The sequence below is a fragment of the Chelonia mydas genome, chromosome 9, assembly GCF_015237465.2.
Source record: "Chelonia mydas isolate rCheMyd1 chromosome 9, rCheMyd1.pri.v2, whole genome shotgun sequence".
Classification (NCBI taxonomy): domain Eukaryota; kingdom Metazoa; phylum Chordata; order Testudines; family Cheloniidae; genus Chelonia; species Chelonia mydas.
The window spans coordinates 76,159,847-76,175,864 of record NC_057855.1 but is presented as its reverse complement, the minus strand read 5'-3'; the positions used below and the strand labels follow the sequence as shown (position 1 = coordinate 76,175,864).

At 43.9% G+C, this 16,018-nt stretch overlaps 1 protein-coding gene across 1 annotated transcript in view; it reads left to right on the top strand.

Moving 5' to 3' along the window:
• Positions 1 to 15,759, top strand: part of NALF2 (NALCN channel auxiliary factor 2) — an 83,931-nt gene extending 68,172 nt beyond the window's left edge. Inside the window, exons 2-3 of the mRNA XM_007055284.3 lie at positions 1,729 to 1,900; positions 2,937 to 15,759. Of these exons, the coding sequence (XP_007055346.2) occupies positions 1,729 to 1,900; positions 2,937 to 3,343 (579 nt within the window). The 3' untranslated portion in view covers positions 3,344 to 15,759. The remainder of the gene's footprint in view (positions 1 to 1,728; positions 1,901 to 2,936) is intronic.
• Positions 15,760 to 16,018: the final 259 nt, after the last annotated feature.

Below are 16,018 nucleotides of genomic sequence, written 5' to 3'. Positions count from 1 at the left end.
TGGCTGGGTATTGGGACACTTAGAAGAGAGGAAAGGAGTAGTGAAGAGCTTGGGAATGGGCTCTTGTAAGTGGGATACTTCCGGGACTAGGTAATTCCAGACAGTGCATGTATCACTAACTCAGTATTACTTTGGTTTGCATGATTTGGTTTCTGGCGGGGAGGGGCCTCTCCACTAGCCAGTTCTTGAGGGGTATTTGCTCTCCCCCACTACTGCGTGGTTTTGTCTCCTTTGGGGCGGGCAGGCCTTGCCTATGCTGTTTGCACTAGAGGAGTTGCTGCTGTTGATAAGCCTGATAGACTTCAAAGCCAGAGTTTATGGCACATGTGGAGTATGAATTTTGAGGCAGGCACAAGCAGAGCCTAAGTTACAAGCTACATACAAGCTAGCCTTTGATTCTGAGAGTTTTGAAAAGTTCAGTTCTAACCAGCTAAAAGATGAACATAAAATCCTTGTTTAGGGGCATACAGGAACATTTCTAGCGCGGTTAAGCATTGTTTGGTACATACTGGCAATTAAAACACATCTATAAAATGCAATGTTGCCCATGAGATATGCCCATCTTAACCAAGAGTAATGGCATGTTTTCCATGAATAAAAGATTCCACCTAAGCAACAGGTAAATAGATGTAGAAGATTAAATAGATTTAACGGCGAAGCAGAAGAGGAAGAGGCAATTCTAACTAACAATGAGCTACCTCTTATTAACATCATTCAGAATAAAGTGTGAGGCAGGATTGGTAATATCCAGGAATCTCCCCAGTGGCTGGAGCTAGTGTAGATTTTCCAGCAGTCATATGCATATAGGTATTTTCAGACTGGACCACTCCAAAGGTCCATCAAGCCAAGTTTCCAGTCTCCAGCAGTGACCAATGCTGGACACTTCACAGGAAGGTGTAAAATCCCTATAATGATTATTATTGTGCAGTAGTGTCCCTGAGGTAAATTCCTTCCGGACTCCAGCTGGTAAGCAGTTTACATCCTGAAGTGTAAGGATCAAGAGCCTGGGTAATTTTATCTTACCTAGTGTCACTGCAGATGCTATTCTGTTTCATATAAGTGTACATGTATCTTTAATGCTTCTGTTAACTGTTACTTGTTGTGGGGCTGCTCATAAGGGCGAGATTTCATATCCTGGTTTGTTATACTTGCTGCCGATGCTGGTTTGCTGTTGCAGAGTTTCTCATTAGTGTTGGGCTGCACAATATAGTTTGTTATATTGTAGGACTACTTACCAGGAACCAAGCTACCAGTGTTATTTTGTTATTTGTAGGGTTGCTTATGACTCATGGTCATAAGAGGAAAAAGCATTTCCATACTTATTTTTAAAGAGGAAATAAATAATTTCACAAATTTTGCAAACAGGTGAAATTTTGAGCCTACCAACCTTGACAGTGTCACTAAAGCCTCTAATGAACGATGTCTAAGGACCTACAAGTAGAGGACAGTAGCCTATATGTTCATTTGCTTTACTCTTGTAGATATTTTAGGTTGTGAATTGAATTTCACACTGTCTCACATCTTTCAGTTTGCTTAAAAGGAAACAGTTAATTCAATAAGTAACCCTGATGTATTAACAAATATTTATTGAGATTAAACAGTGGGGTAAAAGCTCACCATTCATCTGCCTTTAACTTGCACTAAGCCACAAGATTATTAAATGGTTTTAATATACATATTTTTGCTGATGTGACGTTGTGTCTTCTGGTGTCTTGTTTTCTCCCTTAGGCTGTCTACAAGGCCTGGCTGTGCTCTGAGTATTTCAATGTGACACAACAACAGTGCCGACACCGGATTCCATGCAAGCAATACTGTCTGGAGGTGCAGACCAGGTGCCCCTTTGTGTTACCTGACAATGACGAGCTGATCTATGGAGGGTTACCTGGTTTCATCTGTACGGGTAAGAAGGTCATGGAAGTAGGACAGGTGTCCCTGTAATGACTTCTTATCTCCTGCCCATTGTACATTTCAGGAAACGGAGGAAATACAAAAAGACAGGCAGACAAATGTGTGGGGTGGATGAGGAGGATTTTCAACTCATGTTCAAGTAATAAGTTCCATTTTTCTAGAGCCTTTCACCCTGAAGACTCCTATAGCACTGTACAAATCATGGGCCAAATCTTGAAGTCTTTTTGCACGTGTGTAAGGACTTCAGGATTTGGTCATATATATAAAAAAAATATATATAGGAAGTACATTATCAATTATTGAAATATTTCCATCTCTGAGATGGAATATAGCTGTTTAGCAGCCTCACAGCAACACTACCTGACAATTTAGGGCAGGACATGAAAAACAGTCCCACCGCTAACTGAAACTTCTATTTGGTGAGGCAATATGTGACTGCGTTAAAGTTTGACCAGCTCATTGACGCTAACTGATACAAAAGATGTCAGAGGATTTCCTTTTTTAAAGTGTGTTTAGTATTCATGGCAGGTGCTCAGAGACTGAAGTCCTCTATTTATCCATACATACAAAAGGTACAGCATAGGTATGGGCGGTACAAACTTTCCATCCTGCCACCTACCATAGCACTAGGTTTTCCTGGCAGTTCTCCCATCCATGACTGAACCTGGCCTGATCCTATAGTTTGTAAGATCTGATAAATACACAGCCTGAGATGTTCACAGCTTTGTCCCAAATTATCATTACACTTGGTCCTTGGATCTTGGAATAAAGTGGACCTGGATCATGGTTGCTTTTTCTCTGGGGGAATGTGGCCTAGGATCTTAGTCCCAGAGAAAATCTGCCAGATGAAGGTGCTCAGGGTCTCAGTCCTTAGGTTGAAAGTTGTCCAGGAGCAGGCAGCCAACCAGAATGGAAACCCTTTTTTCCTACTGCAGGTGGATTTTCTGGCAGGCCCTATGGCTTTACTCTCTATTGCACTTCCCCTGCACGTTCACTGATTCTCACCATCTGTTGTTATGTTTTGCCAGGGTTGCTAGAGAACCAATTATCCAATGAGGAAGCAAAGTGCTGCGATGTGCAATGGGACTCTTGTGACCAACCACCAGACAGCAACTACAATGCGTCCCCCAAATCCACAGAGTCGGAGTCATTCCATTACCACCGTCATGACCCCCACCTTCATCACCACCAGCAGCATCACTATCACCTCTACCACCACCACCAGTACCACCAACCCCACCCACCATCTTTGCTGCCTGTCTCCGCAGGGTCTCGCCTCAGCAACAGCAAAATCAGACTGTGCGTCCTGGTCCTTATGCTTCTCCACACCATGGTGTCCTTCTCAAGCGTGCACAGCAGTGAGGGGACTGCCAGCAGGGGCCTGAGCTTGGAGGCCCTACCTGCTATGGATGAGAGCATAACAAGAGATGAGTGACCCAGAGGGGGAAGGAAACGTCCAAGCAGAGTGCCGGCTCTTTTCCTGCCAAGGGGGGCACACGCTATTCCTCCAATGGGAGGCACGGGATTGGGGGTGATGCGCACACACACCCCCTACCTACACCCCCAAGAGCTGCTCGCCACGGGGCATCCCCGTGATGAAGAGTCTTTAATGCGCACAGGGCTGCAGGACTCAGCTTTGAGAAGGGTTCAGTTATCAACAGCCTTTCAGCTGTGTGCATCCTGCCTGGTAGAGGCTCTGGGAGCTAGCGCAAAGAGGTATAGAAAAAGGGAGGGGGGCTAGGATGGGAGAGGGTCCCTTTGAAAGAGTTCTCCCCATGGAAATGCTACTGCTCTCCCTGCCACCTATGAGGTATCTCATGTGGTGCCCCTATTTTTTCTACCAACCGGATAATTCAGTGCAATGGGTTCAAGAAATTGGTTTATCCATTATTCCTTTTTTCCCCTCAGTCTTTAAACTTCACCATTGTATATCGCCAAAGCTGCTAGGTGGTATATACAGCAACTCAAACACCTCAAAACAAACCCCAGCTAACTTCTCAGCAAACCTCTCCCTGCTGAGGGACAGTCTTGGGTCCTTAGTATGACCTGGTGACGCCTCAGTCTGGGTAGCCCTGATGTTAGGCTCACTCTCTTGCCAACAGACAAGATCCATTGCTAAGGCTATGTTGTTGGGGTGGAAGATGTATTACCTGGCATTGTGTGTGCCATGTGGGGTTGTGTTTCTTACCTCAGTCAGCCCTTCCTTGTCTGTGCCACTCTTGTCCTTTGATACACTGAACATAAAGAACATCCCCTGTGGGTGTTGGCAGTGAGTAGAGAGATGGCTGTAGTACAGGATGGAACAGGAAATTATGTTCCCAGAGTTCTTAACACTTCACTCTTCAGTGTGTCCTCAGAATTTCCTTAAACTCCTGTACTTTGTTTTCTCCAACAGCATGTTTGAGTTTGGAGAGGGCAGCACTTAGGGCAACAAGAATCTGGAGGGGCAGAGCTGACTGCAGTAGTTTGCCGTGGGGCCAGGGATGGTAACAAATGGATAAAAAGCCCCAAATTGCACCCTCTAAAGTTGCCACGTTACAAACTCTTACAGCATGTGGGAAGAGAAATCCAGCCCATAGGGAAATAGTTTCCCAAATAAAATGCCACCAGCTAACAAAGCACAGGTATGGAAGAGAGGTTTCATGTGCACTATGTCCATTACTGACCATACAGCTCCTGGAAGTCCTGCTGAAACAGCCACACTTAGCCTGGCAAGATGTTGATTGGCAACGCTTAGATTGTCCAAACACAGTCATACACTGGAATTCAGCCCCATCCAGACATAGGATCCCACCTCTAACTCTGACCTTTCAAATTCTCCATCCCAAGGACTGAGATTTATACTCGTAGGCAATGTTGCAATTTGAGGTATGTAGCACTCTCTTCTCTTCCCCCCCCCCCCCCCCCCATGTCCCTTTATAGCTGATATTTCCTCCTGCAGAGCCCACATTCAGGGTGATTTCTCTCATACTCGCAGTGATGTTACTGTACTGGGCTGATGATATCACTAGGAGGAGCAAATGACATTTTAGGAAGGAATGCTTGGGGGCCTGGCTGGAACCAAAGACAAAAGAATCAGGAATGAGAGAAGAGTTGAGGATCAAATATTTAGTGAGGACAAATCTCACTTTGGAGGGGTAAGGCAAGATGAACTTGTTGCCCAACATCAGTATGAAGTGAAGCACAAGGAGACAGAAAAGCATGTTGTGTACAGTTAGATGCTCTCCCTCTCTCCAGGTCACAGTGACCGGGAACATTTATTATTCATCTTGCATGGCTCATTTAGGGAAAAATTAAGATTTAGATCCCACCACCTGAGACAGCATGTTCAGTGGCCGAGTGGTTGTAACTAGGGGTCAGGCAAACCAACTGAAATCAGAATTAGACTGGTTCTTCTGTCAAATCTCAAACCAAACCCAGACCTGTCTGAAGGGCAAAGAAATTTCTTTAAGTTCAGGATTTATAATACTTTTGTATTTCCTGGCTTCTGTTGAATTGAAGCAGAAATAACCAAAACACCATGAGAAAAGCTACTTCCTGCCTGGCTGGAAGAAGGAAGTACCAGAAATCTCATGGGAAAGCTGGATTTTCTGACATTTCCAGCCCATTTCCAGACCAAAGAGGATCGGAAAAGCAGCTGAATGTTTGGATTCTTATTTGACTTGAACCTCAGAATTTTTGGATGATGTTTACATGTTGTTATTTCCCATGCACTACCAAAGTCACGAACGCATAAAGCCTGTGAACACCATTCTCATAGTGCCAAACCGACCCATTGGCTATCAGGCTAACACTGTGTAATAATGCTAATACAACTAGTTTCCAGGGCAGATCCTGGGGACACTTCTTAAGACAGATCCTGTTGCTGTTTGCACCCACTGTGGCTAGGACAGACCTTGTGTGAACATTCACAACAGCTACCATGTATTTGCAGTTTGGTTCACTCTGATCTAAGAACAGGTATGTGCAACAGTTTAGCAAACATGAATCAGACTTTTTTGATCTTGGGAGTTTTTTGCCTTGAAACCAGCCTTTAAAACCAGCCTTTGTGATAGCTATGATGACTTGACCAGATGACTAGGCCAAAGGAACATGCACAAGCATGTTCCTGTATCAAGACAACAGACTCTGACTCATTTTTTAAGGAAACTAAACTTCACTAGTATTGTTAAGGTTTGAGTGGTCACCTAATTCGAAGTGTCTACTTCAGAGATAGGATGAGTACAGTCTTTAAACCAGGGGTGTGCAAACTTATTGGCCCGCGAGCCATATCTGGGAATAGAAATTGTATGGTAGGCCATGAAAGCTCACATAATTGGGAGGCGGTGAGGGCTCTGGTTAGGGGTGCGGGCTCTGAGGTGAGGCTGGGGATGAGGGGTTTGGGGTGCAGGAGGGTGCTCTGGACGGGGACCAAGGGGTTTGGAGGGCGGGAGGTGGATCAAGGCTGGGGCAGAGGGTTGGGGCACAAGGAGAGGCTCAAGGGTGCAGGCTCCAGGTGACGCTTACCTCAAGCGGCTCCCGGAAGCAGCGGCATGTCCCTTCTCTGGCTCCTATGTGGAGGCACAGCCAGGCGGCTCTGCATGCTGCCCCGTCCGCAGGCACCGCCCCTGCAGCTCCCATTGGCTGTGGTTCCCAGACAATGGGAGCTGTGGGGGTGGTGCTTGGGGTGGGGGCAGCATGCAGAGCAGAGCCCCCTGGCTGCCCCTATGCTTAGGAGCCGGAGGAGAGCCATGCCACTGCTTCTGGGAGCCGTGTGGAGCGGTCCCCAACCCTGCTCCCTGGCTAGAGTACCAGAGCAGGACAAGCCCCAGACCCCACTCCCCAGTGGGAGCTCGAGGGCCGGAATAAAACGGCTGGTGGGCTGGATGCAGCCTGTGGGCTGTAGTTTGCTTACCCCTGCTTTAAACAATACAATAGGATGGAGAAAAGCAGACCAGTTTGCACATCAGCACATGATCCTGTGTCACCAGACTTGTTCAATGTCTGGTCTGATTCTGTTCAGGTCAGACACCAAGCGGAAAACTCCAAGTACTGCTGAGCCAGAGGTGGGCATAGTGGCCTGTTTCTAATTTTTTTTTTCATGTCATTTCTGCTTTCTGTGAATGCTAGGTAATCCCATAAAGACTGTGGGCCTGAATCTCATTTACACTAAGGCAATCTAAAGGGACCATAAAATGGGTGTAAGTGTAATTATGCCTACTTTAAGGCCCCTTTACTTTGCCAGAGACTTTTATACTGCCAGGACAGTGTAAAGAGTGCTTACGGTAAATGAGAATCAGGCCCTACATGTGCCATATGATAACAGGAAGCCACATACTGATATAAGGACATTTTGTGTAGGTCTGTATTATGTGACTTGTTTACAATCCCCCAAATCTGGGGGTACACAACCTGTCAGAGCCTGAATCTGAAGAAAAGAGAGAATCTGCCACAGAAGCTGCCTACATTTTCAGGACAGGCCTTTATCCACCAGTTCACCGCTCAGGGCCAAATGTAGAAATGCTGTCTGACTGAACTAAAATAGAATAGATAGGGTTTTGTGGACATGGAATGGGGCTAGAGGAGGTTGAGTAGGGTTTTGTTGGAATATACTATGTGCCTCAAGACATTTTCTGACCTTAATCAATACAATATGAATTGATGAGCTGCACCTCTTTTACAAAGTACCTTGGCACCTGTTTCAGGATTGTCATGGTTTGTGACCTAGATCAAGCCACTGTCCTGTCTCCATTTGCTTTATTCCTTCTATCCACCATCCACTGTAATTGGCCTGAGACCACTTTCTAGTTTCCAGATAACATAGTTACTGTGAGAAATGCCGCTGCACCCCTTGATTGTAATAACATCTTGTTGGCATAGAATGCAGATGCATTCCTGTTTGGTCCTTGATGACCAATGCTAAATCAGAGCAGAGTTCGGCAAAAATACCCCCTTCTTAAGGAGACTGGGGTGACCACATAGCAATGTGAGCAAATAGAGTTCAACCCTCTCATTCTTTCACCTTTAGTACACAAAATATGCTCCAAATGCTCCTTATTTACTTGGTAAGTGCTGATGGTTTGCTTGCTTGGATTGGGCAGGTCACTTACTACATCCCAGCAAGTGATTTAAGAACAGTGGGAACGGAAGGGTGCTAGGCCATTTTCAAAATCTAGGTCCAATTGTAGGTGTTGAGGCTTTCAACAAACCTCGCCATAAGTGTAATTAGTAAGAAACCTACAGGAGCATGTAACTACCATGTAATTGCACTATTTCAATCAAGTGAATGCTAGGCAGTTACACAGTAATTAAAGAGGCCTCGCAGCATAGTTATGCCATGGAATTAAAATGAGATCCAAATGATGTTTCAGGTTACAGTCTCCCATAAGATTCACAAATAAAAGTCTGCTGTTGCACCAACAGTAAGGCCATCCCATCTGCCCAGCATGAGGGAAATTCAGGGAAGCCTGGTGCTGGGTTTCCATTGGCCTGGCAGGTTCAGGACTGTCCCCTGATTATGCTGTTTTGTGCTAGTGCTTTCTCTCTGCCCCTGAACATGCTTGGTATCAAGGGTGATTGGAGGGAAAGAGCTGTATCTTCACAGAAACAAGCTTTTGAAAAGAGTTATTTTCTCTAACAAGTCCAGGCTGTTGTCAGTAAGTTCTGTGGTTTTAGTGCACCATATGCTGTATTCAACACTTTGCCAGTCTAGTGAAATGAATCCAGGCTGTGCTGTTCTCAGAACAGGACTGAGCAGCTGGAAGCCATGTTTATTACGCTTCATCATTATAAGGGTGTCTGATAAAATCCTCTTTCTGGTCTGACTGTGACATTATACTCATAACAAAACCTCTGTCTATGCTAGCCCTCTCTCTGATATACAGTGGGATGCTCCCCTTTACTTAGACTGTAACCCTGCCTAAATAAAGCCTATTTACATTGCTTACATTATAACAGTGTTTCTCACTAGTCCTGGTACTATTTAGCATGTGAGATAAGGAAAGAGGAGAGAGTATGAGCCTCTCTGCAGAATGCATGCACAAACATATATGCCACACACAACTGAACAGGGGCTCCAAGGCTGAGATACCTCTCTGGAGCAGATTTCAGCACAGCCAGATGTGTGTTTAGAAAACACTGATCCCAAATGAACTTATCTTACTATGAATTCAAGGTGCTACTTACTTTCCCTTCCAGTTCAGTGACTTGGATTCTCCTCTCTGGAGAGAAAAGGAGTACTTGTGGCACCTTAGAGACTAACAAATTTATTTGAGCATAAGCTTTCGTGAGCTACAGCTCACTTCATCGGATTCATGCAGTGGAAAATACAGTGGGGAGATTTTATATACACAGAAAACATGAAACAATGGGCGTTACCATACACACTGTAAAGAGAGTGATTAGGTAAGGTGAGCTATTACCAGCAGGAGAGAGGAAAAAAAAAAACCTTTTGTAGTGATAATCAAGATGGGCCATTTCCAGCAGTTGACAAGAATGTGTGAGGAACGGTGGAGGGGGCAGGGGGGGTGGGAAATAAACTTGGGGAAATAGTTTTACTTTGTGTAATGACCCATCCACTCCCAGTCTTTAGTCAAGCCGAAGTTAATGGTGTCCAGTTTGCAAATTAATTCCAATTCAAAAGTCTCTCATTGGAGTCTGTTTCTGAAGTTTTTTTTGTTGAAGAATTGCTACTTTTAGGTCTGTAATTGAGCGACCAGAGAGATTGAAGTGTTCTCCGACTGGTTTTTGAATGTTATAGTTCTTGACGTCTGATTTGTGTCCATTTATTCTTTTACATAGAGACTGTCCAGTTTGTCCAATGTACATGGCAGAGGGGCATTGCTGGCACATGATGGCATATATCACATTGGTAGATGTGCAGGTGAACGAGCCTCTGATAGTGTGGCTGATGTGATTAGGCCCTATAATGCTGTCCCCTGAATAGATATGTGGACATGGTTGGCAACGGGCTTTGTTGCAAGGATAGGTTCCTGGGTTAGTGTTTTTGTTGTGTGGTGTGTGGTTGCTGGTGAGTATTTGCTTCAGGTTGGGGGGCTGTCTGTAGGCAAGGACTGGCCTGTCTCCCAAGATCTGTGAGAGTGATGGGTCGTCCTTCAGGATAAGTTGTAGATCCTTGATGATGCACTGGAGAGATTTTAGTTGGGGGCTGAAGGTGATGGCTAGTGGCGTTCTTTTTTTTTCTTTGTTGGGCCTGTCCTGTAGTAGGTAACTTCTGGGTACTCTTCTGGCTCTGTCAATCTGTTTCTTTACTTCAGCAGGTGGGTATTGTAGTTGTAAGAACGCTTGATAGAGATCTTGTAGGTGTTTGTCTCTGTCTGAGGGGTTGGAGCAAATGCGGTTGTATCGTAGAGCTTGGCTGTAGACAATGGATCGTGTGGTGTGGTCTGGATGAAAGCTGGAGGCATGCAGGTAAGTATAGCAGTCAGTAGGTTTCTGGTTTTGGGTGGTGTTTATGTGACCATTGCTTATTAGCACTGTAGTGTCAAGGAAGTGGCTCTCTTGTGTGCACTGGTCCAGGCTGAGGTTGATGGTGGGATGGAAATTGTTGAAATCATGGTGGAATTCCTCAAGGGCTTCTTTTCCATGGGTCCAGATGATGAAGATGTCATCAGTGTAGCGCAAGTAGAGTAGGGGCATTAGGGGACGAGAGCTGAGGAAGCGTTGTTCTAAGTCAGCCATAAAAATGTTGGCATACTGTGCGGCCATGCGGGTACCCACAGCAGTGCCGCTGATTTGAAGGTATACATTGTCCCCAAATGTGAAATAGTTATGGGTGAGGACAAAGTCACAAAGTTCAGCCACCAGGTTTGCTGTGACATTATCGGGGATACTGTTCCTGAGAGAGACTTCAGGCATTGGTGTGGACATGTAAAATCAAATGTTCCCCACAATGCAAACTGAGCTCTGCTCCACTGAGAGAAAGAACCTGTTCTCACAGCAGTAGCTCCTTATAGACGTTGTGATGCATGCAAAGTGCTACCCTTCCCCTACAGGGTCTGTCTGTCTGAGTCAATGTGTGGATCTGATGGGGCAGAGTTAGCCAGGATTCTCTTACTTTCCCACAGGACACATAGACCTCGTGAATATTTATTCACATACTTTGCCACCATATCATTTGACATTATTGGCAAGTTCTACTCAGAAGAAGCCCACGGCCTGAATTAGGGAGAGCAGCAGATCAGGACTCAGGTGCACTGGTAAAGTTGTGAAAGGAAAGCTAGTGAAACAGCTGCCCATTTTCTATCTGGATCTAGCTGGGGTATTTGTTTTGGGCTTTGCACTTAAAATAAAGTGCAAATTCTATAAAATTATCTAAAAATAATCAAAGAAAAATCTGAAAAAAGGCTTTGTTTCCTCTGACAGATATGACTCATTAGCTGAACCTCTTTCCTGTGAAATTATGGATACCCTGCAGCCCCACATGAAGGATTCCCAGGCAGTCTCTTCTTCATCCAGGCACTGGATTAGAGAAAATATTTTGAAAGAGTTCAGAGTAACAGCCGTGTTAGTCTGTATTCGCAAAAAGAAAAGGAGTACTTGTGGCACCTTAGAGACTAACCAATTTATTTGAGCATAACCTTTCGTGAGCTATGAAGTGAGCTGTAGCTCACGAAAGCTTATGCTCAAATAAATTGGTTAGTCTCTAAGGTGCCACAAGTACTCCTTTTCTTTTTGAAAGAGTCTGATAACTAAAGCAGAACACATCAAGTAACTTGGTAACACTCAGAAAACACCTTGAAGTGGTTTTATTGAACATATTTTTGCTCTGCTTTAGTGGAAGATGTTAGGGCAGCTCAGTCACTGCCCAGCAGCACCCCAGATAATATTTGGAAGGAGGCAGTTCCCTTTGCCCCATCTTAAACAAAACTTCACTCACGGTAGCTACCACTTCGGTTACTGCTAGTTTACAAACATGGCACCTGATTAACAGTACAGTGGCACCTTCCATTTCTAAACACTCCCTCACTTTTTCTCCCCATCATGGTTTTCTTGTGCGGCACTTGAAATTAAGGGTGATGATTGTGGAACATTCCATGATGACTTCTGTTAGGGAGGGTTGCTAGTTTGTGTTCAGACTTTATTGCTATGCTTTTTAGAATAGTCTCTGCCCAGAACACCTTACAGTGGCTTGTAACAAAGGAAAATATTATGCCTAGCCACCACATCGGTATATTTACCGTAAAGAAATTTAATTATGGGTGATAGCAGTAGAGTTCTACAGAAATTTAGTAGGATTTTATGGAACTCACTGTAAAAACCGATATAATTTAATAGAAGATCGAATCCTTTCTATAGACTGTTGGAACCATCCTAAAGAATTCTAATAACAGGGACAGAATTCTCTATTAAATTATTTTCCAGTTGGGTTAGGAAGGACAGTCTCCAATATTTAGCCAAAATGTTATAATCTTTTCGTGCTGATCTTTCCAAAAAATGAATTCTAATTCAGTGGGACGTTAGAGTTGTCTAGCAATGGGAAGGTAAGGATCTCTATTTTTCCTTTCAAATGGTCCCTATTTACAGCCTTCAGATATTGGCATATGTGTGTAAGGATTGTGCAGATCCTTTCTTTCCATGTCAGTGTTGCTTTGCTCTACATTTTAGAGGTGCAGTAGCTTATTGGCAGCTCATTAAGGTTTTTCTCAGACCTGTGTTACTCCTTAGATACTGCTTTGGTTTGGTGACTATTGCCATTTACTTACAGTATGGTAGGGGAATGTAGAGGACAGTACAAGCCTTGTATACTGGCTCAATTAAAAAGACAGTAGAGCTCAGATACACAACTCTGTATGAGCAGGGCCCATCTCAAAAATGTAAATTGTTTGTTCATTTAAGAGTTTTTATTTTGGTGGATTAAAATTGAAAGGTTTTGTGGAAAGTATATTTTAAGGAGGGATTGGAGCAGAAAGACAGAAGTCAGTTGACACATGAGAAGTGGGATAAATGGTATCTCCTCAGTTGTATGGATAATTGTAAACACCATCCTTCTGATTTTATTTAATCTTTCATTGGAAGAACCTGATACAAATTGTGTGGCTGTCAGACAGGAGCTATAATGCTGTGGTACACTTGGGGCCTGACTCTCCATTCACTCATACCGCTTTTACCCTGGTGTATCTGCATGGACTGTACTGGAGCTACCCCTGATTTACACTGGTGTGAGCAGGTAGAGAATAAGGTCCATGGGCTATATAGTTTGTCTCCAGAGTTCTTACAAGAACACTGAAATCCTTGAATATTTTCACCATTCTTATAGCTCCAACCCAAGAGTTCTGCCATCCCTAGCCAAGAAGTAGCAGTGTAAAGCTGAGGAAGCCCACCACTGACCCTTCTTTCCCAGGACTGACTGGAGAAGCATTATAAAAACTGGACTTACTTTGCACTCTGAGGACTTGCAATTAGATGAGTCTCAACTGTATTTACCAGCACCTGCTTGGACCTCTTTTGGGGAGCAGTCCTCCAGGCTCTCCAGCCATTTTCCCCCTTAGGTAGGTCTCACATCACAGCCATACACCATCCTTCTAGCTGGGGAAGGCTGGACAAAAGTGAATGAGGGGTCTCATAATAACCCATTGGCCTGGTTAGTGTGGAACCTGAACTCAGATCCTTGTGCTGCCCCTAGACTGTCAAGCTATCCCTGGTGTAATTCTTAAGGAGACAGCACTTCCTCCAGCCTTTCAGGTCTCCCTTCTGTGATGAAGGGAGGTAAACATTGGGGTCATGTACAATGTATAAATCATTTTCAAATAGGGACGTTTTAAAATATCTTTGATTCCTTTTAAATGTTGCTGGAATTTTAATTTCTTCAGTTTTAGATTTCTAACCTATCTCCAGCAGACATGCCCCGAGCACATGGACATGATTTATAAGCCACATGCAGAACTCACTGACCAAGGACACCCACAGTAGTCTCCCTCAGAAGAAAGTTGACACATTTTGGTATACATTTCTTTGGTATGTTTTAAAGTTCTCCTCATATAAAATAAAGAAAGTATTCCATATGCTTCCCAGAGAGGAACCCAATGGGTACCTAATGGTCTGATTCCCAGCAAGCATAAGTGAAACTCTCCTCATCTCTCAGTGAACAAGGCAGCAGCAACTGCTTATGGGCAAATTCTGAAACCTGTCACACGATGGTGTTTTCCAGAACTTTGTAGATACATTTCCCTCCTATTCTGTGACTTTTAGGTGTTGCTGCTTTTTGTGCTAGACTTATCGGCTAATCTGATGTAGCACAACCCATCCTAAGGAACCAAATATCTAGACTCCAAATCCCTCCCATAGGGCACAAACACCTAACCAGGTATCTTTTTCAAGCACCTGATGGAACCCAACCTGTAAAGAACTTCTGAGTTTCATTCAATATGCAGCCATCAGTTCTCGTGACCTTCAACCAAATCTCAATGCAGGGCAATGGTGGCACTACTCACTGGGCTCCTAGTCCATTGGCTAGAGACAGACTGGATGACTGAATAAGATTTTCTCCTGCTAGAGTACATGTTCTGTATGTCTGAGTTATTAAATATTTAATTAAAACATCATCTATCCCAATTCTTTGAAGTTCCAAGTACAGCAGGTCAGCAGCAAAACTGAGTCTGAGTTTTCTGTTTTACAGTGATTATGTTCATTTAATCCAAGATAACCTACTTGGGGAATTGCTTCTGTGCGTTCTTGACTGAGAAGTGTGTAACTGTGATGCTTTCACCTTCAAGGAGGCATCACTTACGCTCCCAAAACCTGACATCATGCTGACTGCCCCCAACCACTCTACTAAACAATCTCTGATTTCGTTTTCCAAATTAAAATCAATCCAACACCTTCTAACCCCATCCACTCACATACCACAGAGAGGGGCAGCCTTTTAAAAACCAGAGATTCCCTCACACACTCAGAGGAGTTTAAAAAGGGAGAGAAACTAAACACACTGTTCCAGTGGATAAACTACAAAGCTGGTGTCTTGGAAGAGGGAAGAGCAGGCATCATGTTTTTCAATAAATTTTTTAAGGGGTGGGATGGTGAAAATCTAATATGGATCCTGAGGAAGACATTTCTTATACAATCATCCTGACTCTTCCATCTCAAGCACAGGAGATGCTGTTTCTGCAGCTACAGCTCATGCACCACACATGTCCTCTCCAACCCTTTGCTGACAACTGGGGCCAAGCACTGGAGAGCATAGCTCTGGGAGAATCACATGGAGTGGGGCAAGAGAATGTCAGTGGGAATCGAGTAAGCCCCAGTGGGATGAACTTGTGTGTATGTGAAAAAGGTTGGTTGTGACCAAACCCTTCTCAAGTGCTTGTGAAATATTGGTGGTTACTGAGCGCAGACCTGCAATAGGTCCTTTTACAGTACATGGTGGCGAGGTGAAAAAAAAAAAACATACTGCTGAAGTAAAAATATTCTTTCTACTCCCCTCTGCCCAGTTTCTCTTTCTTTCCAGCTTTCTTTTCTCTCTGCCTTCTCCTTCCCCTTGCTTTCTCTATACCCTGTTTTCCCCTTTCTCTATTTCTCTCTCTTCTCCCATCTGTCATAAGAAAGTGACTGTGCCCTTTGAGGGGACAGTTTTCTTATGCCATTTTATACACTGTGCTTCATGTTTAGAACTTTTTTGCACTAGTTCCTATTACATTTATTTTCCAAGATGGTTTGACAAAAAACAAACAAAAAAAAATAAAAAACAAAACCATGCTATAATTCAGTTGTATTAAAAATATTATCCTACTACTCTCTGTGTTCAATAGTCTCTGTACCTGTAATGCTTTCAGTTCTGTTGTATTTTGGGGCAGAGGTTTTCTCTGCTCCTTGTTTAACCCAGTAAAGAAATAAAATGTTAAGAATTGATGATAACTTCCCCCTCACTTTCTCTGTGGCTTTATTTGGGACTACTAGGTTATATAATATGTCTTGTATTCTGCGGCGCTTAGCTGGGATTGTACCTTGTCAAGCCTTAGTGCCCAATTGGCCTCTTACCTCTAGGTGAATAGCAGAGACTGTCCTGCAAACCACAGCAAAGAGATGCCACTGTTGATCAAATATAAATGTGGGAAAGTGATACAGCATGAATGAAGGGTCCAGTAGCTCTCATATGTCTGTCCTATTGGTGGTT